At 38.3% G+C, this 24,360-nt stretch overlaps 2 protein-coding genes across 8 annotated transcripts in view; both read left to right on the top strand.

Annotated features, from left to right (window-relative positions):
* Positions 1-831: 831 nt before the first annotated feature.
* Positions 832-17,279, top strand: RNPC3 (RNA binding region (RNP1, RRM) containing 3). Of its 2 annotated transcripts, none has more exons than XM_030031792.2 (15): positions 832-1,097; positions 2,343-2,390; positions 3,540-3,658; positions 4,824-4,901; positions 5,672-5,783; positions 6,271-6,339; positions 7,828-7,973; positions 8,936-9,061; positions 9,958-10,094; positions 10,946-11,107; positions 11,281-11,375; positions 11,455-11,513; positions 12,040-12,172; positions 13,124-13,196; positions 17,049-17,279. In XM_030031792.2, the coding sequence occupies exons 1-14, from the start codon at positions 876-878 to the stop codon at positions 13,181-13,183; spliced, it is 1,566 nt and encodes a 521-aa protein (XP_029887652.1). In that variant the 5' UTR covers positions 832-875; the 3' UTR covers positions 13,184-13,196; positions 17,049-17,279. The 2 variants fall into 2 exon arrangements, with proteins under 2 accessions (XP_029887652.1, XP_029887651.1); XM_030031791.2 differs by having other exon boundaries at positions 16,120-17,279.
* The window catches only part of LOC115348708 (pancreatic alpha-amylase), a 26,194-nt gene continuing 18,731 nt past the window's right edge, over positions 16,898-24,360 (top strand). Inside the window, exons 1-2 of one of the 6 annotated variants that reach the window (XM_041127629.1) lie at positions 16,898-17,126; positions 23,439-23,654. In XM_041127629.1, coding sequence (XP_040983563.1) covers positions 23,487-23,654 — 168 coding nt within the window. In that variant the 5' untranslated portion in view covers positions 16,898-17,126; positions 23,439-23,486. Of the gene's footprint in view, positions 17,127-20,356; positions 20,756-23,438; positions 23,655-24,360 lie in introns of those variants that run through there. The other 5 variants (XM_030031787.2, XM_041127630.1, XM_030031790.2 and 2 more) reach the window with 5 other exon arrangements.

Here is a 24,360-nt window from a genome sequence, read left to right as displayed (position 1 = left end):
GCCTCAGAAAAGAAGGCAGGCTTTGGATCAGCCTGTCTGGTTGCAGTAGTAGCTGGCTGGTGACCACGTCTGTACTCACTACTTATGCTGCAGAATCCCATCTCATGCCTGTAATTACAGGTCGTGATTACGACTGTGCTTCACCCATGCTGCACAGCTGCTATCCTGAAGCAGCATATTAATGTCTACGCCAGAAGGATCTTAATACCTTGCCGTGCAGGTGAAGCGGCAGGAGAAAAAGAGAAGTCTCGTCAGCTAAAGGCTAATGAGAATGCTATTTTGAAAGCAATACAACTTCTTACAATTCCGCCTGAAGACAACCTCCGAACTGTTAAGGGAGGGGAAGAAGGGAAGGGTCATCTCTCCCTCTGGAGCGTTATTTCAGATTTGACTAAGGCAGATTTTGTGTACCGTCTGTCTAAGGCACCACCTGACAGAGACACGGCCCTGAAGAACGCCTCACGGACAGCCCACCCCAGCGCTTACGGCAAGCCCGCCACCAGCGAGACGGACGGGGCGGCCAGACCCCGACGGCTGGCTCAGGTCGCTGCTCCGGCCGCCCGTCAGCACACGGAGGAACAGCCGAGCCTGCCGCAGCAGCTTACCGCGCCGCCCCTTTCCGCCCCACAGCTGCCAGCGGATCCCCAGCACGGCGCCGGGGCGGGGCGGGGCGGCAGGTCCCGAACCCGCAGAGCCCACCGCGCCGCAAGGACCGCCTCGGCGCGCGCTTCCCGCCCTCCCCGCTAGCGACAACCCATCCCGCGGCGCTGCCAATCTCGCGAGACTTGAGGCCCAAGCCCCGGCCTGCGCTCTCGCGAGATTTGTCCCCTTGCTTCCGGGTGCGTGCGGCTGTCGCGCCGGCTCTGCGCGCTGCGATGGCGGCGCCGGGCTGTGAGGAGGCGCGGGCGGCCGCCGCGGGGCTGAGTGCCGGCCCGCCTCACCCCGGCGTCCCGCCTCACCCCGGCGTGGCGCGGCGGCGGGGCCGAACGCTGTTGGTGCGGCACCTGCCCGCCGAGCTGACGGCGGCGGAGAAGGAGGATCTGCTGAAGCACTTCGGGGCGGTGTCTGTGCGCGTCCTGTCGGACCACGGGCGGCTGGTGAGGGCCGGGGCCTGGGGCGGCTCCGGGCGGCGGGGACGGGAGGAGAGGCCGGCCTCCGCCCCGGGCCGTTTGCCGCGCCTCAGGGAGGGGGCGAGCGTGTTTGTGGGGTCAGGGCTCTTCCTGCCCCCTGCTTGGGCCGGGCCGGGGCGGGCTGCGGCGCGGTGGCCCTGCGCGCCGGGAGAGCACCGCTGGGCCGGGCCGGGCCGGGGCGGAGCGGAGCGGTTGGGAGAGCGTCTGACACGGGGGTCCCGGCTCCCCGCCGGCTGCAAGTCCTGTGCCCTTGGCCGCGGCTTTGGCCTTGCATGTTGTTAGGAATAAGGCTGTGGAAAAGCAGTGCAGAACGGCCTGTTGGTAGGTGTAGGAATGCGGTTTCACAGGTCTGTCTCTTGAAATCTTCTTCTTTTTTTTTTTTCTTTTTCCAAATTACAAAAACATAGGAGTATCTGCCTGGTGGCGAATGCTGTTTGGAAAGAACCTTGTATTCCTGCAGAACTGCAGATAAATGATGTCCGCATCTTGTGTCAGGGTCGTGCTTTCTTTTATAGGATATTTAGAATACTGACTTCGTTACAATGATTTTCCTGATAGCAGTTCTTATAACAGTATTAACGTTTTGGGGTTTTAATACCGAATCAGGTAGTGGCAAGAAAAAGCAATAAAGTTTCTTACAACAAATTTAAGTTCAAGGTTAACTGTGTATTCTGTGAGGATTTGATCTAATTTGGAAAGCTTAAGGATTTTTTTAAACTTAAAGTGAGGGAAAACACTAGTTAGAAACCATCCGGACTTCCGGAGCACAACAATAGTTATGACTTTTGTAGCAGGAAAAGTATTACTTTTAGGAGTCGCTTTGATGAAAATGCTCTGCTGAGAGGTGCTGAAATAAATTTCCTTTTTTGAAAAGAGGATTAAACTTCTTTATCAATATGTACTTTCTCACAGTTTAGGTTGGCTTTTGCTCACTAGAGAAAAAAAAAACCACAACTGTTTTCCTGTATTCCCCAAACTGCTCAGTTCCTATCTTAATTTTTGACTGTAGGAGGTGCTTGTCCTAAATTCTTAAGAGAAACATTCTGTAGTCCTTCACCTTTGCCCCACGCGGGAGTTAGATAACCACTACCTAGAAACTTTCAAATATGTAAACTTGAACTTACGAATTACTTGAAGGTATATGTTTTACATGCAGTTTCTTACCTTTTCGGTTTGAATTCAGTATGACAATTTTTTTTGTTTGTTTTCTAGAAACATACTGCTTTTGCTACCTTTCCCAGTGAAAATGCAGCTGTGAAGGTTTGTATTGAGTTTGTTATTGAATGCTTTAGCAAAGCACTTTTCTGAATTGCCAGTTGTGCTATAAAATGTTTTACCATCATCTAGTACTCTGTGTCAGGAAAAAAAAAAGCAGAGCAGTGTAATATTAGAGTTCTGTTTCAGGAGGTGCTTGAGGGATTTGATGAAACAAATGATGAAACGCTTCTGTAGAGTCATAAGAAAGGTGGGTTGGAAGAGGCTTGTGGAAGTCGTCTGATCCAACCTGTCACTTAGAGCATGGCACACTTAAATGAGTTGAGACTGATCAGGGCCTTGTCTAGGGTGTGTGTGCATTTATACGTAAACTATAAACCAAACGTAATTTATTTGTCTCCTGCATAATTGCATATTTGCCATAAAATTCAGACATAGTGATGTACACAATTCAAGACTGCCTTGAATGCCCAACTTTGATAAGGAAAAGAAAACTACCATGTTAATGGGGGACATGGATGCCAAAAAGGTAAAGCTAATAATGCTTTTTAAATATGAATCTGGTAAAAAGCCTGTGTCCTGAATTTCCCTCTTATACCCTGGTTTTTCTGGTGTTGCTTTTAATTTTTTTAGGCCATGCTGTAAAGTACTACTCAAAAAGTTACAAAGACTGTGTGGGGTGAACAGTGGTGAATTTAGGTTGCTTCATGTCAATTGTTAGCAGGATCTGGAATTTCAGAATGATGGAGCTTCCTAGTGTCACTGTTAAGAATCTTGATTTTAAAATTCTCAGCTATTACTAGTGGACTTCAGCGTGTTTGTAGTTCATGAGCAAGAGCTTGGTTACTTGAAATCACAGAGATTTACTAGGCTGTGTAATAAGTGTCATTGTTAAAGCTGCAGTCTTGCTAATGTGTTCAGATGACCTAAGTCTCTGCAATGGTTCTAGCTGTGCAACCTTATCTTTTTCCTTCCTGCTAGCAGGAAGGAGGCTGCTAAAAGCAGGGCTGTGGAGGCAGGAATGGTGCAGAATTACCTGTGTCTGTAGTTGCACAGACTTAGCCTAAAGCAGTTGGGACTGCATCCTGTGCAAACTGTGGCTAGTTTACTAACCAAAGAAAAAGCGGTTATGCTTAGAAATCTGATGTTTTTCCTCTTCCCTTTCTTTCTTTTCTCTGTTATAATTATTTGAAGGCTTTGTCAAGACTGCATCAGCTGAAACTTTTAGGTCACACCTTAGTTGTTGAATTTGCGAAGGAGCAAGATAGTGTGCAGGTACTTAGCCAGCCTTCTGTCTCAGAGAAGTGTAAAAGGTATGTGCATAATAATTTGACTTCTATGTGGTCAAGGAAAGGAAATTCCATATTCATGATACTTTCATAGTACTGTTAAGTCAAAGGATAAATTGTAACCATTTAAAAGTGTTAACAGGCAGGTTGAGATCTATAGATAAGTGACTGCATTCCTCCCATTAGTATTGTTTCATTCACTATCATCATGAAATAATTCCCATCCTTATTCCTGTAGTTTAATAATCTTTAATCAGCAGATGGTCCTGTTTGTTCTCATTTACAGAGCAAGACTCCAGTCTGCGTAAGCTGACCTCTGTGTTGCACAGGTTCCCTGTGTTTAAAAAAGACTCTTCTACTTTTTTTTTTTGTCAGGATTGTCATTTTTCTTTTGCTGTTAAACAGTGCATGCAATGCTTTCCTGATGTTTCCTTCTAATCTAATCAAGAGTTCAGGCGGAATTGACACCTGCTAGCATAACTGTGTAAGACTATACTATTGTAGCCACTGGCTTCTAAGCTGGAGCTGATTTGCATGTATCTAGCTTGAAGCATGAGCAGAACAAACATAAAACTGTCTGAGTCTGTCTTCAAATAGTTAAAGCATATGTAATATTTAAAAATAAAAATTAAAAAGAAAAAAATCAATGAATCCTAATGCTAGTGTGACCAAGAACTGTGATAGTTTGGGTTTCAGTTGTCTGTCAAGCACTTAATTAAAAAAAATAAGGTGCATAGTTAGGCTCTCAAGTTCACCTGTGTAATATGTAACTAAGTAATAGAAGCTATGTGATAGTGCTTAATTAAAGTCAACTGTAGTGGTTTTAAGTTATTTATTCCACTCTAAATATGAACAAAGCAGTAATTTAATACAGCCTCTGAACAGAGAGTAACATGAAATAATTTTAGTTCTTTTCCTGTGAGTAGATTTAAGTCAGAAGTGTTTGAATATAGGGAGACTGAAATCTGCATAAATATTTATTTTAGAAGTCTGGCTACTATAATTATCACATGTATTAATTCTTAAGAATTAATACGGGCTGTAGTAATGACATTCATGAAAGATGTTAAAAATAGTATACTAATCTATTTCTTATATTTTTTTAATAGATGAGATTTACATAATGTATGAAATATGTTTAGGCACTTAAATTTTGCCTCGTTTTAATTAATGCTAAATTAATTTTCAGTTCGGAAGAACCAGTGAAAGAAGAGAGGAAAGAACCAGGCTGTGTTAAAATAGAGAATGGAATTGCACCCAACCATGGGTTAGTGTTGTTTTTTGTCTTAATTATTTTATTTTGTTACAGTTTATTTTTAAATAAGTGTTATGCACTGTTGAACAAGAGAGAATGCAGTATGCTCCATTTCTCTTGTTTTATTTCATAGTATGCTACTGGGCTACATGCATAGCTGTAGGAATTGTCATAAAGATGAAATTTTAGTTCTTCGAGTTTAGAACCCTCACAGTTGAGTAGTGACTGGTGCTTTGAGCTGTGAAGTTGTGGATTGCATAATAGCCTTCTAGCACTATGCATTGCTTTCTCAGGAAGAGTTTGAGGACTGAGTAGGTTATCCCAGTGTATGTTGTCCCAACAGCAGAATACTGTTGGCTTTTGCTTTTCCAGAGGTTTCTTGTTCTTCCCCCGCCCCCGCCATTTGCATTTTTGCATACATGAAGAATAAACTTCTTGCTGGGCTAATAAGGCCAGAACTTTGAGTTTATGATGTTTGTACAGCATGGTATGCTGTGCTTTTTGTTTGGGGCATGTTGATTGTTTCTGTGTGCTTTAGGCTTTCTCTATGTATTGGTACTTTCATTGTGCCCAAGCCCAGGAAGTCTATCATGCATTACGGGACTGCTCCCTGATGCTAAAGACATAATGTAAGTGGCCCAAACCTGTTCTAGGGGAAATAATAATATTTCAGTGATACTTCAAATGTAATGAATAGTTAAACCTCTAGTAATCATTAATTGTTATCAGTTGTTATGTGGCAATGGTGCTAACATGTCTTGTTTTTAATCTTCATTCCTCAGCCTCACCTTTCCCATCAATTCTTGCCTCAAATATTTGTATCCACCGCCTTCAAGTACAATTCTAGCAAATATAGCAAATGCCTTGGCAAGCGTGCCCAAATTTTATGTCCAGGTAAGTAAAAAACAGCAAAAAAAGAAAGTATAAAAATAAAAACATCTCCTTTTTCCTCTTTTAATTATCCATAGAAATAATGTTTGTCATAGTAAATATTAAGTTAGTTTTCCTGTGATAGTGTTACCCAGTGTTAATTTTTTACTATGTTGAGATAATAAGATTTCATTGACCAGAAGTAACTTACTTCATTGGCACTGCAGACTTGACTGGATATGATCTTCCTAATTAGATGTTACTTGAATACTTGGAATTTCATTCTGAGAAGATGCTTTACTTTTTTGATTCGCCTTTTTAGGGTGTTGCTCATTTACCATTAGTGTTGGATCTCAAGTGCAGGCTTTCACATTGTTTAGTAACCAATGTAGTTGTGTCTTCATTAAAACTATGCTGATTTACACCTGCCAGAAGTTATCGGCTGTGATACCTAGCAAGGAACTGTTGTTATTTGTTTAAATGAAATTTTACGTATCTTGAATCATTTCAGGTACTTCATCTTATGAATAAAATGAATCTTCCTCCACCTTTTGGACCAATTACTGCTCGCCCTCCCATGGTAACTTTTTAAATATGTTTTAAGTACTGTAAAACAGATTCACAAGTTAGAATGTTAGCAGCATGGTAGGAGATCAAAGTTCAAACTTCTAAAAGTTGGATAAGTCTCTAGAGGATAGCAAATACTGCTGCATTTCATTGGGTAAAGATGGGTATGTTAGTCTTCTAAAGAAATCCTTTTAACTACACTTAGAGCAAAGAAATATATGTGTATGACAGTAGCACTGGAATATTTCAAACTGTTGAATATAAAAAAAAAAAGGGAGGTTATAGCGTGTATGTTACACATACAGGAAATAAAGAATACCATTAACCCATTGCCTTACAAAGATGTGTTCTTTGATCCATGTGTTTCTTTGGAGTTCTGATTAGGTTCGGATTGTTAATGAGATTATACAGCGCTTTTGGATTTAACTTGCCCTGTCTCCAGGATGTTTTTTGAAAGAGGCAGAGTTGAGGAAAACTGGAAGAGGCTTAGGGGGAGCTGTTTCTGAAGGGAAATAGCTCTGTGGTCTCGGTTCTCTGTTGCTGTGATAGTTTGACTGCCAGTGGAAGACAGAGCAAGTGAGGACTTGCATTAACAGTGATAGCTACAGTATTTGGATATAGTGAAGTTGTGCTCCACTACACTTTGTGTTTTCCCTAGCAGAACACCTGCTTCTAATAACAGGGAAGCTAGCTGGTAAAGAAAACTATGAAATAAATAAAATAAATTAATTCACACTGATATTCTGGGAAGAATTTTATTCGTTGCCTGGTATTGGGCCAGGTTAAGCACTGTGAATTTAATGGTCACGCAAAAAAGTAGTAAGGTGAGAAGCCAGTCCTCAAAATTCCTACAGCAGTTTCTAAAGGGCACAGAGTATTTCTAATGCCAGAAGACATCAGTGCCTTACGGAACTGACAATACGTAAAAGTAGCTGTTAAGTGTAGTAAGATTGTTGAAAGCGGGGCTGGAGATGATTTTGTACATGGGGAATTCCTTATATGTGGTTTTTGCAGTCTCAATGAAAAAACTGATTCCTTTCATGAAATCCTCTCTCCTTACAGAAAATAGAAATGTAACTTGGATAGGTGTTGGAAGGTTCGGTGTAGAAACTGAGATGGCTTGGGAGCTTAGGCCTCCTCCCATATGTTTTGACTATATTCTTCTCAGGAAGGTCCTTAAAGCTGAGTGCAAAGTAAAAAAAAAAAACAGGGCCATGGTTACTATTTTGGTTTTTTATCTCCTCAGATTGAAAGAATGAAAACATCCACTGTTATGCTTCAGAAAGCAGCAAATTTTTTTTCTTGTGGAAAGTTTTCATTAGTAATGTAGTTTAGCAAAATAGCATCTAGATCCCTATAAACATACTTTAAAAAAAATGCTTCTCGTCATCTTCTAATTTATTGCTTTGACTGTTTTTTGTTATGCAAAGGAAAACAAGATATTAAGTTTTTTTTCTTGAAATGTTTCATTACTTTTTTTAACTTTTTCCCCCATAATTAGTATGAAGAGTATTTACCAGTGCCTGTGCCACCTCCCCCAGTCCCACCTCTGCCTCCTGAAGAGCCTCCTTTGCCTGAAGAGGAAGAGCAACTATCTACTGGAGATGAATCAGAATATGAAAGTAGTAATGAGGAGGAAAAGGAGAGGTATGCATTTTACAGCAAGCTTTTGGGCTGTCTTAAAGTGGTGGGTTTACTTTTCTAGCTTCTAGTTCATCAAATGGTGGAATCTGTTAATGTTTGCAGTATGTAGATAATATTTCCAGATACTTAAGGAAGCTCCAGAGTGACTTAAAAACAGGACAGTGCAGTTTTGAATCACAGTAAGAGAAGGAAAATGGCCAAATGGTATGCAAATTATCATTTGTTCCCATGTCCAGAAAACAAAAACACAACAAAACAAAAACACAGAATGAAGAGTGAGTGCAGATATAAGGAAGCAATAATTAGTTTGTTTTCTGGATTCTTCATTTTTTTCACATCTTTACTGAGTAAACTACCCAGCCTGAATCATACATGCATTCTGACTTCCAAAATGTTCTTTGTACATCAGTGTCTATAGGTAGGAGTAATAATGGGAGGTTGTATGTGCTGAGGATTCTCTTGCAGTTTTGGAACTGAATTACATCATAGCTGGTTTTTTAATCTTTAAACTAATACTAAATGAAGAAGTGTTTTTTCTTAATTTGCTATTTGAACTGAAAAGTAAACCAAAAAGTCACTATGCTGTATATATTCAGAAAAGTACATGCATTTGGAAAAAGGCACTCCTGTTGACTCGAAATAGTATTAACAAAACAGGTTCAGCTTGGGGCTTCTTAGCATTTATACAGCTTCAGTGTCCTGATCAGGTGCATGCTTGGGGAAGGAAGGGGCATCATTGAACTAATTACAATTTTGATCAGTCACTTAAGTGCTATGTGTATATTGATTTGCTATGTGTTATAGTTTCTTGATGTAGTTTCGGTCTTAAGGTAGCTAGATTTATAACCATACTCTGAAAAGTTGTATTTCAAGGGCTTTAAGGAGGGGGGAAGGGTTTTCAAAATTAGTATTTTCTAATAAACTGTAAACCGCTTTGGTTCTTTTTAAAATTTTGTTTAAAATAGAATGACCAAGTTGATGGAATTAGCAACCCTTCAGCCTAAAAGACCAATAAAAACAAAGAGGCATGGTGTTAGAAAAAAGCAAAGAATTAAAGACTTACTGAATGTTCCCATGTGCACTCCTCACAGGTTTGTATTATTTCTGTGGTTTTTGCGCTTTTTGAGAAGATAAATCCTTTTACTAAATTGTTTACTGTATCATCTTGCTTTAGTGTTGCTGTTTTAAAACAAGCATTCTTCACTGATATTTAAATTCCGTAGTGGAGTTGGTCTTCCCTTATCTACATGCTTGGTTTTCTTGCTCTAACGGTCCAAATTTTTGTGTAATTTGAACTCAAGTCTGCTCAACAACCTTAATCTGTAAAGTGTTGCCTGGTTCAAGCTCTGTGTTTCTCTTGCTATCAAACTGATAATAATCCCTTTTGCATAAAGAAGAAAAACATTTCATATCACAGCCCTGACAGAAGCAATCTGGATTTATTGTTTGGGATTCTTTCTAAAATAAAAATTTAAAATAAAAAAGTATGATACTGGAAGAATAAAAACTGATTTGGTTTAAAATATGTTTGGTTTTTGAAACTGCAGCACTACGGCACAGTAGACACCAGTGTAGTATTTCTATATAGTGATGATCAATTGTGAATGCATTTTTACTAAATAGCCTTCTTCCTCCAAGTGATTTGCTATATTTTTTTGAAAATTTGGTATATTTTATACACTATGTGAGAGCAGCAGCAAGGCTGCTTATTTTTCGTATTTAAGTTACTGATAAAGTTTTTCCGTAAGTGCCTGTATATATTGTAATGTGGTACGTAATTCTTGTTTTTGCTCTCACTGCCAGCCATACCTACTATATTTGCAGTGTTTTAATCAATTTGAACTGTATTGAGTGAAATTTATGAAATGGACAACTCATGTATTCATGGTAAAAAACAGTATAAAAGCTGTATGGAAGAAATCTTCTATTTGACTATGCGTTCATCAGTGTCTGAATCTTTAATTAACATGTTGTTGTTTTTAAACAGTAATTTGCACCCTACACTGTCACCTTCAGATGTCTTTGAGCAGCCACACCATGTAGGTCATAAAAAAATTGAGTTCCATATTACTACTGACATACCATCTGTTCTTCAGATAAACTCTGAAAAAGATGAAAAAAATGGTAAGAGAATTCATACTTCAAATGTATTTAATATTAAATTCATGTGACTTCAGTGTGTAGAAGGCTGCTGAAATTTAGGCCAGGGAATTGTATTCTTTTCTTCTTTTGTATTGGAGCTTTCATAAGCAGTATACATCAGGATGTGTTTAAGAACATCAACTTGAGTCTTGTCTGCATTTGCTGTTTTTCCCATGTTAAAGCACAGAACTCCGTGCTTTGGTACAGTAAAGGATTAAGAGGATTTTAAAGGTCACTTTCTGTCCTATGTGATCTGTGGCTTTATTGTGAATTGCACTCTTAAATGTTAAGGTGTTTTTAGCAACTATGTTACAGATGCATTCTCAGTATTATATAGTATAATTGAATATGTAAGGCTAACTTCAGATTTTCCTTTTCCAGCTCTTAGAGAGCAGCATTCAAGTGATTGCCAACTCCTCTGTGATACACTGATTATCTGCTATAAAAATGCTGGGCGATAATAGCAATGAGGTGTGATGGTTTCTTACAGGGTTGTGGTCGGTCTGTGTTTCTTGATGCTTTACAGTAATATGCAGTTTCTTTCTTTGAATGAAAATTAAACCATTGAAATGGATACAGGCTTGAACAGCAAGGCTAGTTTTACCTTAACTGGCATGTGCCATGGCTATTATTTGTAGTACAGTTGATTTTATAGGACCATGTAGAGCAGGTGTGTTTGTCAAACTAGGGATTAAGACACATTTCTTTAAGGATGTGTTCAAATTACTTTCCAAAGTTTACTATATTAAAATATTACTGAAATGTTACTTTTTTGCTTAGTGTTGATCCTGTTGTGAATAAACACTACTTACGTAATGTGTTTGAAATTTCAGACCTTTATGCAGCCACAGAAGAAATCAATAATACAGGCTTTGGAAGGATTTTCCCAGCTCCTAGCTCAAATGATAAAATGGAAACTGAAGAGGAAGATGATGAAATACCATCAGAATTTATTTCTAGAAAGGATCTAGAAAAAAACAGACTGTCTAGAGAAGGTATAACTGTGAGAATAAATTATCTAATAATAGCTCTTTGCTTTGTTGTAACAATAGTTTAAATATTTCCTTTATTAGTTCATCATATATTAAATTTAGTTATTTTATACTGAGCAAAAATACAAAGTAAGTAAATGAGCTAAAATATTGTCTGTTTTTCTGTCTTGTTCAAGAAATGGAAAAATTTTCTGTTTTCAAAAACTATGAGCCAGGTGATCCAAATTGCAGGATATATGTGAAGAATTTAGCTAAACAAGTTCAAGAAAAGGTAGGTAAACAAGCAAATTAAGTATTTATCAAAAGGGCTTTTTATCAGCTTTCCTCTTATACCTACACTTTAATTTCAGGATCTCAAGTTCATTTTTGGAAGATACATTGACTTCCAGTCAGAAGTGGAACGAAATATGTAAGTTAATTTGATACTTGGTTAAAGTTAAACATTTTATGTTAACTTCTATAATGCTGGTGAAAATGGCGATTTCAAAACTAGTACATCTTTTTTCTTTATGCTTCTGCATAAAGAAAAAATGCATTTTGTCTGAAAATCTTCATTTATCACAAGTACAGAAATAGAATTATTTTTTGAACAGTGTCTGAAGACTCTTCTGTTTTGCCCTTATATTTTCCTTGCCAAATTTACTGTTTATTGGCTGAGCGACACAGAATGAACAGTGTAGATGATTCTGTGTATCTGATCATTTTGCATATATCATGTTTACTACAATTGCACACCAATTTGCCATCCTGCAGTGTAATGTCACTTTTTACTTGACAGTTTCCCCAGGCAAAATGGTTTCCAATGACTTAATTCCTACTTGTCAGCTCTGCTCCTGTTTCTGCTATCTCTCCGACTTGAAGCATGAGAATTATTTGTACTGTGAAATAAGTGTGGTTAAACATGAGTAATTCCCGGTTCTCAATTTTGCCTCTAGGTTTGATATACGTTTGATGAAAGAAGGCCGTATGAAGGGACAGGCTTTCATTGGACTTCCTAATGAAAAAGCAGCTGCTAAAGCTTTAAAAGAAGCAAATGGATATGTCTTATTTGAAAAACCCATGGTGGTTGTATCTTTTTCTTCAAACACTTACGTTATGTTCTTCGTAATCTGTCAGTTAATCACTAGTTTTGCTGTTATAGTGTTCTACTTATTAGAAATCTATGGAAAGAGGAAATATCTTAAGAAAACCAGGCAGCATAGCATAGGGCACTATTGTTTATTTTTCAGTTATCATAAAATTAATAGGGGCATCTCTTCGGAAACATGGAGGTAAATGTGCTTTATTTAAGACAGTAAAATTGTCTTCTCTGGTTTTAGCTCTTTAATCCTGCAAACACAATACCAAAGATAATTTAGCTTGTATGACCATTGTATTTAAGTTAAGTAGGCTTTTTGGTCAAGCCTGTGTTTACAGAATTAAGAACATAAAGAAGTGTTCCTGTCAGGGTCAGTGATCTCTGTTTAGACTGCTTCTCTAGCTGGAGCTGTCAGTTACTTCTTGGGCCTGTGTAACATGTTGGGATTTTGATTGCATTGCCCTGTGTTCTGTCTATAAGTCCTTTCTTATTTTTCACTTAAAGGTTTCATAGTTTATTTTCTTTTCTTTGTACTCTTGTTCCCCCCAACCTCTGTTCCTTTTAGCTTTTTTTTCCTCGCAAATACCTACTGAGACATCAAAGTTATGAAATTAACGTGCTGTGATGTAGGATTATAAATGTCAAGTATTTATCCTGCTGTAGTTACTGTGCACCTAACCCATTCCCAGTTAGTCCTCCTTATTTACTTAGTATTGTGAACTCTTGGACAGGCTCCCTTAAAATTTTTTGTACTGCAAATCAGTGAGATCCTAATCTTTGACTAATAGACACTATTGTTATAATATTTAATACTGTGGTAGAATTGATTCACAGATAAAGGCCACTTTTTAAACTACCTTTTGCTGAAATAATACTTCTTTTTTGCTTCTTGATTGGCTTCTGTTTGTCATTGACACTTGTAGTCCTTAACAGAATCTCAGCAATTTGCTCGTTCAGCTAGACCAAAACAGGATGCCAATGAAGGGAAAAGAAAAAAGTAAAACACTGCACAAGGTATGGATTGTCTGCCTAAAAATAAAAATAAAGAAATAGGCTGGGGTTCTTCGTTCCTTTGGTTTGTTGGGGGTTTCTTGTTTGTTTTGATTTATTATCTTTTTAATGGCTGCTTTAGGCATAGTGAAGGTGGAGAGGAAGTGTTCCATACAATTTTCTTTTCTTAAATGTGCACTTATATCAGAAAACCAGAATGCAAGGTACACAGTTGGTGTAAGTTTAAAATGTTGCTTCTTCCCCTGTTTAGAAACTTGGAGACTGCCATTTCCCTAATCCTGATATCCTAGGGTAGTTGTCAGTTTCTCTAATCCTTAATCTGGGGAGCTAAGGAGAATAATTCTGTAGAATTGGACCATTTACCTTTTAGTAATCTTCTGAGGTTTTGGCTTTGAAAAGAGTTACCTCTGTTCTCCTTCCCTTCCATTCCTGCCATTGTAAAGCGATCCTGAAGAACTGTTCCCAGCAATAAATTCGCTTCTAGCTCGTAAAGGACCTTTGGCTTTGCTAACTTTGAAAAATGAGATCTTAATGCTGTTGCAGCATTCTTGAAACTTGTCTGATTTAGGAAAGGATATTGTGTCAGGAAGTGCTACTTAATGTTGCATTGATCAAGGCTTCCTTTGTCGTGGAATGCATAGGTCCTGATTTTTGGCATTGTTGTCTAAACTTGATGGGAAAGTAACTTCTAGCAGAAAGTAATCACTATTTAACTTTATTTCCTATCATATAGCTTTAATTCACTACTGCTTACTCTAACTATTTGTTTTATATGAGAGTAACTGAAGCAAAATCAGCTCTAATTTAACTGTGAGGGGTTTAATGGCCTAAAAAAATTTGAGTAGTGAACTGTCTCAAATTAGCATGTGAAGTAATTGGTGCAAGAATTAGAAGCATTTATTTCTCAATCTGCACCCTCTGATAGATCAGCTAGCTCAAATTTAAAGGGCATTTAGCTTAATTGCAGATTACGGTTGGGCATCACTTTGGTTACGCTTCCACCTAAGACCAAATGAACTCAAAGCTTAGGCTGAATACTTCTGAAACGTTCTAATTAATCCATGATGTGTTTTTAATCTGGATGTTTTGATCATTGTTACTTTGGAAAAAAACCTGAAGTTTGAAATAAAGGATGTGAACAGCTGGCTTTGATTTTTAAAAATTGTTTGGACACCCTGCAGTATGGTTATTGTGAGGGTAGTATTTCTATTTATAACAGTTACTTCAATTGTAGGTTTATTGTTCTGTCAGTTGTCTAAGGATTTTTTCCATCAGATTATATTTGAGCTTGTTTCCCTCATTTCTGAGATACTATTTGGTCTTACCACTTCCTATTTTGAGTTATTGATTTGTGGTTTGCAAAATCTGTGTTTTATTTTATCAAATTAAAGATTACTTTTTTTACAGGCATTCTTCAGTATTAGTCATTGAAAAGAGACAAATGAGCCTTGGCTGAAGTATTCTATTAGGAATAAGGGTTTATGGGAATGTTTCAGTCTTGTTTATTACTCCTTCCTTGTTAGAAAAAAACTTATATTTTATCCAGTGTCTAATAAGGAGAAAATTACTGAGGTTTCTTTAAATGCAAAAAAGAAACCTGAAGTATTTTAGCTATGGGAAAGCCTTATAAATGAAGTCTGAACACTTTTATTCTTTTAGGAATTCCATGTCTTTTCAACTAATTTGGTACAGTAAATCTAATTCTGACTTCACTAAACACGCTAAATAATACTTGAATTACATAGAGAAAATAATGAGGTCCTTATTTGGTTATTAATTATGTTGATGGTCAACTCAGAAGCTTTTTTTAGAGTGAGCAAATATGTACTTATGCAAGACCTGTTTGTGCACCTGAAAGTCTTACATGAATTACCTTGGTATCATTGGTTTAATGTATCATGGGCAGAACTTCTTCCTTACCTTGACCATTTATATGTAGTAATCACAGAATGTGCCAGAGACTAATACAGATTTCTAGGGATCCCTGAGGTTTAATTAAAAATATTTGTTTCACTTCAACTAATGATGAAACTGAACCCTATTTCTGCATGACTATGTTTTCCTGTTCCTGCTGGAATATTTGTATGGATGCTGATTTATGATGCAAATTCCATGATAGAAATCTGAGTGTGTAAGGAAGAAGAGTGTTAGAATTTTGTTTGAAACATAAATATGCATATAAACAAGTTTATGCAAACATTTGAGGGACTTCAAATTTGATCTGTATCCTGTGTCTCAGTGCTGTTGTTAGTTTTGGTTTTTTTAACAACTATATTGACATAAGTTAAACTTTTGATTATTTTTAAACAGGAAGAAGCTGTGTTATATTCGTGAATGTTATTGCAAATATTTTTATTATTTTTTAGTATTTTCTCTACAAAGGTTTTATCCTTTGTAGAGAAAACAATACATATGGTTTATAAAAATACAGTGTAACTCCTTGCTGGCTGAAATGTCTTTTTTCTTGATCGACTGGCAAAAATTTCAGTTAGTGTTTGGGGTGACTATTTTTTCTGTAGCTAAAATACAACTTTTTGGGAGAAAGGTTATGTAGAAGAAACTGATGTTGAGAGGTCTCCAGCTTCTTCATAGGGAAGAAGTGACTTGAAAGCCTGCATTGAATGGAAACATGATTGGGTTTTGGACCTGATGGAGAAAGTGAGTCTGTAAAATGGCAAAGACTTGAAGGAGAATTGAGAGAGAAAAATCTGGTGTTGTCCCAGTAGTTCAAGTTATCAGAAAATGTCTTTACTTTTTGAATATGGAGTTTAGTGTTGGTGGACTCATCAGCCCTCATTAAATCTCATAAGGGGTCAAAACTGTATTTTATCAGAGGCATATTTGCTTTTGATAGGTAGCATAAGTTATATGTATGCAATACTGAGAATCAAGTAAAATTAAACCACATTCTGCTGTTCTTCTTTAGAAACATTCCTGCGTAAATACTGCAGTAATACTGTCATGCAGAGTGTATCCTTTCTTGTTGTATCCTTTTTTTGTGCGATGTTTCCCATAGCACTCAACTACATTTAAGTTTTTGTATAGAGTAGGTATGGGGATGAACTAATCTGGTAATTTTAAAAGCAAAGGGCACTTTTTTAGGGGGTGGGGAAAAAAAAAAAAAATCAATGAGTGGTCTGTGGTGTGTGAATAGACACAATGAAGGTTCCTAGTCTTAAAAGGTGGCCTACACCTTCTTCCTCAGAGTTCATATAACTTGCTAATTTGTGGTCCAATTCCTTAGCTTGTATGAGCTAGAAGTGTTCCACTGATGTATGTGGAGCTGTGCTGAGCTCACACTGAGGATGTCTTGTTTTTCTTTAAATAAATATAGTAATAACAGTACATTGGTTACAATATGTTGCAGAGCAATTCTTAATAATATTAAATGGTTAACCAGTATTGTAGATCATTTGATGATTACTGTTGTCCTGATATATGAGAAACAATCTGTAGCTGACTTACTTTGTACATTCCTTACTTTTTCTTTTTTGAGTAGTGAAGAAAATCTAACAGTATCTTGTGATGAAGTATTTGGAATTGAACTATTAATCACTGCTACCGTTTTGTTGTTTGTTTTTTTGTTTGGTTTTTTTTTTTCTTTTGATTCTCTGCACTGAGGTAGTGTTGTTGCCAGTGACTTATATTTTTCTTCTGGGTTTCATATTACATTATTGTTTAACTTACTGTAATATAAAATTAATACAGCCTGTATCTATTAAGTCAGATTTTTTTTTTCAGACATTCAGCACTTTTCTAAATGCTAAACATCTTTCAATTTAGTTGTCAAAAGAAAGCATAACACTACTATTTTCTGGTTGTTCTTACTTTTAACATGCCTTTATGATGTTCCAGGTCCCTTTTGTGTTCCATCTCTTTCAAGTATTATCAAGCTGGGGAAAGAAGCAGTGTAATCATCAGGACTCTTGAACTGTGCGTAGTAGCATTTCTAAAGTATATAAGGCAGAGCATAAATTTTCTCATCTTAAAGATTCCAGATATCTTTAAACTGTCACAAGACTTATATGATAAATGTATGTTAGTTTGCTTGTGAAATCTCCTAATAAATTATTTCCTTTCTCTTCATTTTGCCTTTTTCTCTTCATTTTGACTGTTTTGTTGTGGGGTTTAGGAGTGGGAAGGAGGAGGAAGACACTTTTTTTTTTTTTTGAAAAGGTGAACAGTCCAATTGTAACTGTGCAGCATGTTCTAGATGATTCAGAGTATATATTCATACGCACCTTCTAGAGTGTGATGTTTAGCTGTTAGTGTTTCAGGGTAAAAAGATAAGAAAATCTAAGGATAATCTCATTTTAGTGTAAGTCTGCTTGTCTTGGAGACTAAGCAGGAGGAATAGTGCACAGTGCACTGGCATGAATTTGTACTGTGAAATTAGGCACTGTTTTTTCCTTGGTAATTAACTTTCATTGTTCTTCCACATCTTAAAATATCACTAGTTGAGACTAAAGTCATTAAAACAAGAGTAGCAGTTAACACAGTGTTAAACCAGTGTGGTTTGCCCTGTTGATCTGTGTTTAATAAAAATTAGGGCTGTGGAGGTCACACAGTAAGATTTGTTACATACAAGGAAGATTAGTGTAACTTTCTAAAACCATGTGGGAAGCATTGCAATGATGTTTACTTGGCAAAAGAGTCCAATGGATTTAAGGAGAAAATTATTCCATAAAATATTAATTCGTAGTTGATGGTGTGGTAACAGGCTGGTGTAAAGACTTTTGTTTTGTCATCATTCCAGCTGTAAACAGCTTAACTCACTAGTATTGATTGCTGGACCAAAATAAGTGTATCTTTGCTGTTTTTTCAGTATGAACTGGCTTAGCAGATTACTTTAAAATGCTTTTACTGGAATTCTTCTTAGCTTGTTTGCTGCATTCCCATGTGGACTGTGTAGTTCTTTTATCTGTATTTGGAGTGGTAGGCTAGGAAAAATACACTGTGAGAGGAAGTTATATGTGAACTTCTGAAGGGTTTATGATGCTTAGAAGAGGGGAAAAAAAGTGGCTTTAAAAAAGAATTATTTTTTTTTTCAGTGTTCTGTGGCCATTCCATTATGAATAAAGCTAAGCTGTGTTCTTGGTGGGTTTATATTATTAAAGAACAAATAAAACACGCTCCCCACCATCCTGTACTGCTAATTTATCAAGGAAACTTCTGCAGTCCAGTTGAGAGAACTTTAAAATTCAGAAGGCAAAGCTTTCGTTCACTTAAATCAACTGGTTTTTTGTATACACATTTCTGCTGGTTGGTTTTTGTTTTGTTTTTGTTTTTTTCCCCCTCAGAATGTTTGTTTTGTTTGATCTGATATTTCAGATCAAATAACCTCTTATTTTTGTAACAAGTCACTAGGGCCAGCTTCCGAGACTGCACATAAGCAGTGAATGCAGGCTTATTTCACAATTTTTCTTCATTAGCTAATGACATACAGACACAGCAACATTTCTTATTTAATTAAACTTTTGAATATGCTCATATCACTATAATTTTCAAAGTGAGGCTGACTCAGGTAATCTAACAATCATGAATTTTACTATAGTGCTCTTGTATAAATTGACTCCTTGATATAGGAAAGATCTTGTGATAACAGAAGCCAAATTAGATTTATTTTCTATATATGCGAGTTGTGTGCCTTGTCAGAATTGTCTTTGAAAGCCAAATTCAGAAGGTCATTCTAATATGCTTTTAATTCTAAAGAGATGGATATTAAAAGAGCATGCACATTTCTCCGGTGTCCTTAGTGTGAGTTTGTTATATGAGGCTCATCTTCACTTCCAATCTTTTGAGTGGTTTTTTTCCTCAAAAACTGTGAATTTTAGGGACTTCACTATATGGTAGTGAAAAGAAATTTTGGTTTTGAGAAGGTAAAAATAATGTCATCTACAGAGTGAAGTTAATGTGCATTCAGAAATGAATGGTTTCTAGCTAAATTATCATTATGATGATACTAACTTGGAAAATTCACTAAGACGTTTCACGTGTTACATAGTTTGCATCTTTGTTATCCCTTCATATCTTTGGAAGTTGACAGCTTAAGAGGGGACCTAATGTCAAACTGAGAATCATTTTTCCTTGAGAATTTTCTAGGATGTGTCCAATTGCTTCCAGCTTTGTCTTAAATGTATCTTCCTACTTGATACAAGACTGAAGAGAATGTATTTGCTATTGTAAATACATTGGTTTCCTTGAGTAGCTTTGCTACTGTTCCTAGTGTAGGACAAACGCTCGAGTCCTGCGACTCCTACTGGAGTCTTTTACTCCAGCCTAGCAAGCAGCTTCTGGTATGAGATCGTTTTATGTTATATATGACCAATATTTACTCTGGTTGGGGTTTTGACTGTTCCCGAAGAAACATTATTGTGATAATGACAAACTCCATTTGTTACTTTGTATGGCAAAGCCAGTGTTGCAATATAGCAACGTTAAAGTAGAAAATACTAGTTAATCCACTGTAGCCTTCCTTGAAGGATGCAGAACCCTTCCTTGCCCTACTGCATTTTTAGTATGTATCTGGATGGAGCCACTTTACAAAGCTTTGTTACTCAGTTTATTGCACATAAAAAGGTATATAAGAGAGGAAACAGGCAATATGTCCTAACACCCACGTTGAGTTACAAGTACAGAACCAAGCTATTAAAATAGTGCATAAAAGGCTAGCTACGTTCACTTTCAGAGCAGTGAAGTAGGATAACAGCAAGGTGGTGCTATACTCAAAGGCAAAAATACTTGAAGAAGTGTATATGCAGAGAGATTTCCTTTCTCAAACCTCCAGAACAAATATATTCCAGATTGTAATTTTATCTTGAATCAACGTAATCGCATGTGATACAAAGCTTGTGGAGAAACCAGTTTACTTTGCCGTCCACCAGTGTCTCACTGGCAGGCCTGGCGCGCGGCTGAGGGGCTGGAGCTCGCTTCCTGCTGGAGGGCAGCAGTGCGGGGGCTGCCGCCCCTCCCTCCCACCCTCCCTCCCTCCCTCCCTCCGCTGCCGCCGCCCCTCCCTCCCTCCCTCCCTCCCTCCCTCCGCTGCCGCCCCTCCCCGCCCTGAGCGGAAGGGGCTGGGCTCCCTTCGCTGCGGCCCCGGCGGCGCTCGGCGGGCGCTGGGCCGGCTGGTGCTGCCGAGGCCCGTGAAAACGACCCAGGTTAGCCCCAAACTGCACGTGTTGAGTTCTGCTGCTCGCTTCCGCTGTGTTTCTTGCCCGTCCGTGCTGAAGAGGCCCGGCAGGATTTGCGGCCGGTAGAGCTGCTGCTGACGAGGTTGTGTAAGGGGCAGCGCTGTGTCTCTAAAAAGGTGGCGAAGCGGAGTTGCGTGGTCTGTACGAAACGGGCAGCTGCTGAGGGAAGTTCTGTGGGGAGTGACTAGAAGTTCACGGGGAAACTACTTTCCTGTAACAGCGTTTAACATCTCGGAGCTTCAGCAGGCCTGCGTCAGACCTCTCGTGAATTTAAATACTGTTACTAGTATTTTGGAGATAGCAGCTGAGTTTCGTACCACAGCCTTTAACCCAGCAGAAGACAGACTGACCTGAGTTCTCACGTTGTCCAAGGTAGCAATAGCGTTCCTCAGAAACGATTCTCTCCCACATTCTTTGAATTGCAATCACTTGTGCTCTCTTTTCTCCCATAGGGGAATACAGGCCTCTTACTTTTCTTCCAAGTTTCAAAAGCATTTTGAAGCTAAAGCCTTCAGAGTGTGTTGGGGATTTCAACTTCTCCATTGTCTTACCAATACTTATACTGAAGCCAGAGCAGCCGTAAACCTATTTCAAAGAAATGAAAAACTGTATTTTCTCTTCAAGCACTACGCCTTGGAGCTGGTTGAGTCAAAATATATTGCTCTTACTGCTTTGTGTAATTTACTGCTTTGTGTACTTACTGCTGTAACTAAAAATTGCCGATCTGATAAATGGCTTCTCATCAGAGAAGATCGAACTGTCTCAGCTCGTTTTCTGTTAATGTATGTTCTTCTTATCAGGGCAAAGAAGCTTTCTTTCATGAAAATGGAAGCACACACTGCTTACGGCTGAAATTTAGCTGTATGCTCTACCAAAGATCTAAAAGTAAATAATTTCATTAAAATTATTTTGTTCACAAGCAGAAAAACAAGCTAAATTTACCAAGTGATTCATTCTAAATAACTCTGGCTGCCTGTGAAGTACAGTGACAGGTGATAGCAACAGGCTCTGGAAGGCAGGTTCTACGTTTCATAAACTGGCATATTTTGTGCTTGAATTTCCTCCAAAGAGTGCAGCTACCCTCACTGAGAGATATGGATCATCCTTTCCTTGAAATAAAAATGAGGGTCGTTTTGTAGAAGTAACGTAAGATTTTATATAAACTTTTGTTTGGGTATCGGTATCATAGCAGGTTGGAGTTTTTAGCCGTGCATTCCCAAATGTGTATTAAATCAGGAAAGGGTGCAGGTTTTTTTCACGTAGCAAACCTGAAGGCCCTTGTGTTCATGTTTAAACCTTCACTGAAGTGTTTGGTGTCCCCTATGACAGCACCCAGGAATCCCCTTATTCCCTCTTTGGCCTGTGTTGTTTCGGTGTTAAGATAGCTTTTTACAAAGAATAGATACTTAGAGGAAAGTAACAAGATTCTGTGTTTTGTTATTTAAGGGAAGTAGTAGTTCAGCCTTTTGTTTGCGGAAGATCTCCTTGTAGGACTTCTCTGTATCTCAGACTCTCTAAATCAACTTCTAAACCTGAAGAGTGCAAAATGAGATCCTAAATAGTGTAACATAAACCTTGATAGTTGTTTAACTTCTGGTTTAAGTTGTATCAATCTTTAGATGAGAAAAGGGAAAGGCAATTTTAATAGGCTTGTCAGCTGTGTTCGTATATAAGTAAATAGAAATACAATATGAATTGGGAAGTATGGTTCTTAGCCTAGCTTATCAGAAGGTAATGCAGCTGGTTTTCTTCCTCTGGAAAGCTTCAGTGCACTTGCAGAACTCTGTACCTGGGCACTGAGAAGGAGACTTCTTGGTTATGGAGCTTCACAGCACTTCTAACCTCTGCATGCCGTTGTGCTGTGTTCTCTGGGAGAAGAATATCTTCACACAAATTGTGCAGCTGTGCAGAGATTAAACAGCATTTCTGGTTTTGAGTCAGTATAGTCACTTCTGTATCTGTGAGATCCTCCAAGATTAGGGCTGCTGTTTGCATGTTAGATGTCAGCCATATCACAAACAACAGATTCACATACGTTAGACCTCCAAAATATCTGGGGTTTCATGGCAACTCACGATAAGGAACATACTGCTTGTCCAAGGCCTTGTCTAAGTATGCAAAAGTCATAGTAACCAGATTGAAAAAAAGAGGCCTCTCAAAGATAAATAGGAATGTGAAATATTATACATGAAAATGAGAAATGAAATGCCCATTTCAGTCTATGTAAGTACTCCTTTGCCTTTTGGGGTTGTTTTTGGGCTTATATTAACAAAAATACAACTTTTGCACACTAGAGATGGCCTGTATTAGACAATATCTGAATTTTAACTTTGGAAGAACAAAGTTACCATTAGTATGGGAGGTTGATATAGCTTAGCTAGAATACAATTCTCAAACAAAATGACAGTCAAGTATAGTTAAATAAATAGGATGCCAGAGATGGGCATGGTCCTGGTTTCAGCTGGGTTGGAGTTAATTTTCTTCCTAATAGCTGGTATAGTGTTGTGTTTCGGATTTAGTGTGAGAACAATGTTGACAACACACTGATGCTTTAGTTGTTGCGAAGTAGCGCTTATCCTAAGTTAAGGATTTTTCAGTTTCCCATGCTCTGCCAGTAAGCAGGTGCACAAGAAGCTGGGGGGGAGCACAGCCAGGACAGCTGACCCAAACTAACCAAAGGGATATTCCACACCATAGGACGCCATACTCAGTATATAAACTGGGGGGAGTTGGCCAGGAGGGGCCAATCGCTGTGTGAGCATTGGTCAGCATTGTGCATCACTTTGTCTTTTCTTGGGTTTGGTTTGGTTTTATTATTATATACCTTTACGTTACAGTTATTATTGTTAGTATTATATTTTATTTTACTTTAGTTATTAAATTGTTTCTATCTCAACCCATGAGTTTGAGGTTTCTTCTGATTTTTCTCCCCATCCCACTGTGAGTGGGAGTGAGCAAGTGGCTGCGTGGTGCCTAGTTGCTGGCTGGGCTTAAACCATGACAGGCATTTACTTTTAAATGTGTATTTCGTAATGTGTACTTCACTCTCTTGCAGGAGCATAAATAGGCAGTAAGAAGAGTGCAACTGACCACAGAGCACAGGATGGGTATCTGTTTTCTTCTGTTAATTGTAGGGGTTTGCTGGGCACAGTACGACCCCAATACTGAGGCTGGGAGGACGTCTATTGTACATCTCTTTGAATGGCGCTGGGTGGATATTGCTCTTGAGTGTGAACGCTATTTAGCTCCTAATGGATTTGGAGGAGTTCAGGTATGTCTGTTCCTATCAGTAGGTAGTAAAATTGCTACATAGATGATAATTTGTTTTTCAGAGAAAATGTTCAATTCACCAAAGGACAGGTACTGAGAAAGAAAAATAGAAATGGGTAATGGAAGTAGTAAATGCTGACAAATACGTACTTCAGCCATCATCATGTAAGCGTGAATTTATTTCATTGCTCCAAAGTGCATGTTCTGCACTCTGTGCTATTACATTTTGATGAATTAGAATTGCATATCACCGGTTAATCTTTTTTTTACTGCTGTGAAGAGTAACCTACGTTTATCTGCTTGATATTATTTAAATCAAGGGAAGCTCTTAAGAGCTGGATAAACATAAAATGAAACTATGATTGAGAAAACAGGCTCTCAAAGAGAATACCAAAGGGCTGAAGGTTTTAAATAAATAAATATAAAAGGCTGCTAATTGTGTTCACCCAAACTGGCAAGTTTCTTTCTGTAAAGCCTAGTGTCAGAGTAAGCCATTAAGAGACCCTCCTTTGCAGCAACCTGGTGTGAGCAGGCAGAAATGGAATGAACACAGGTTCTGGTGGAGGTGTGTCAATGTGAATCTGTTCTGTCTGAACAACAGACACAGGTTCCTGTGGAACCAGTAGTGTCAGATGGGTGGGGTAGTACGGCTGGAGAGCAGTCACCTATTAAACTATTTCAGTTTGTTTGTCAGATTGCTCAGGAAA

Source organism: Aquila chrysaetos, chromosome 12, assembly GCF_900496995.4.
Source record: "Aquila chrysaetos chrysaetos chromosome 12, bAquChr1.4, whole genome shotgun sequence".
NCBI lineage: Eukaryota > Metazoa > Chordata > Aves > Accipitriformes > Accipitridae > Aquila > Aquila chrysaetos.
The sequence above is the reverse complement of the archived record's forward strand: the minus strand, read 5'-3'. Positions and strand labels throughout refer to the sequence as shown.

Coding starts and splice junctions, on each gene's coding strand:
- RNPC3 (XM_030031792.2), top strand. CDS start 876: ATGGCGGCGCCGGGCTGTGAGGAGGCGCGGGCGGCCGCCGCGGGGCTG. Junction 2,391..3,539: donor GTGAAAATGCAGCTGTGAAG/GTTTGTATTGAG, acceptor AATTATTTGAAG/GCTTTGTCAAGACTGCATCA. Junction 6,340..7,827: donor TTACTGCTCGCCCTCCCATG/GTAACTTTTTAA, acceptor CCCCATAATTAG/TATGAAGAGTATTTACCAGT.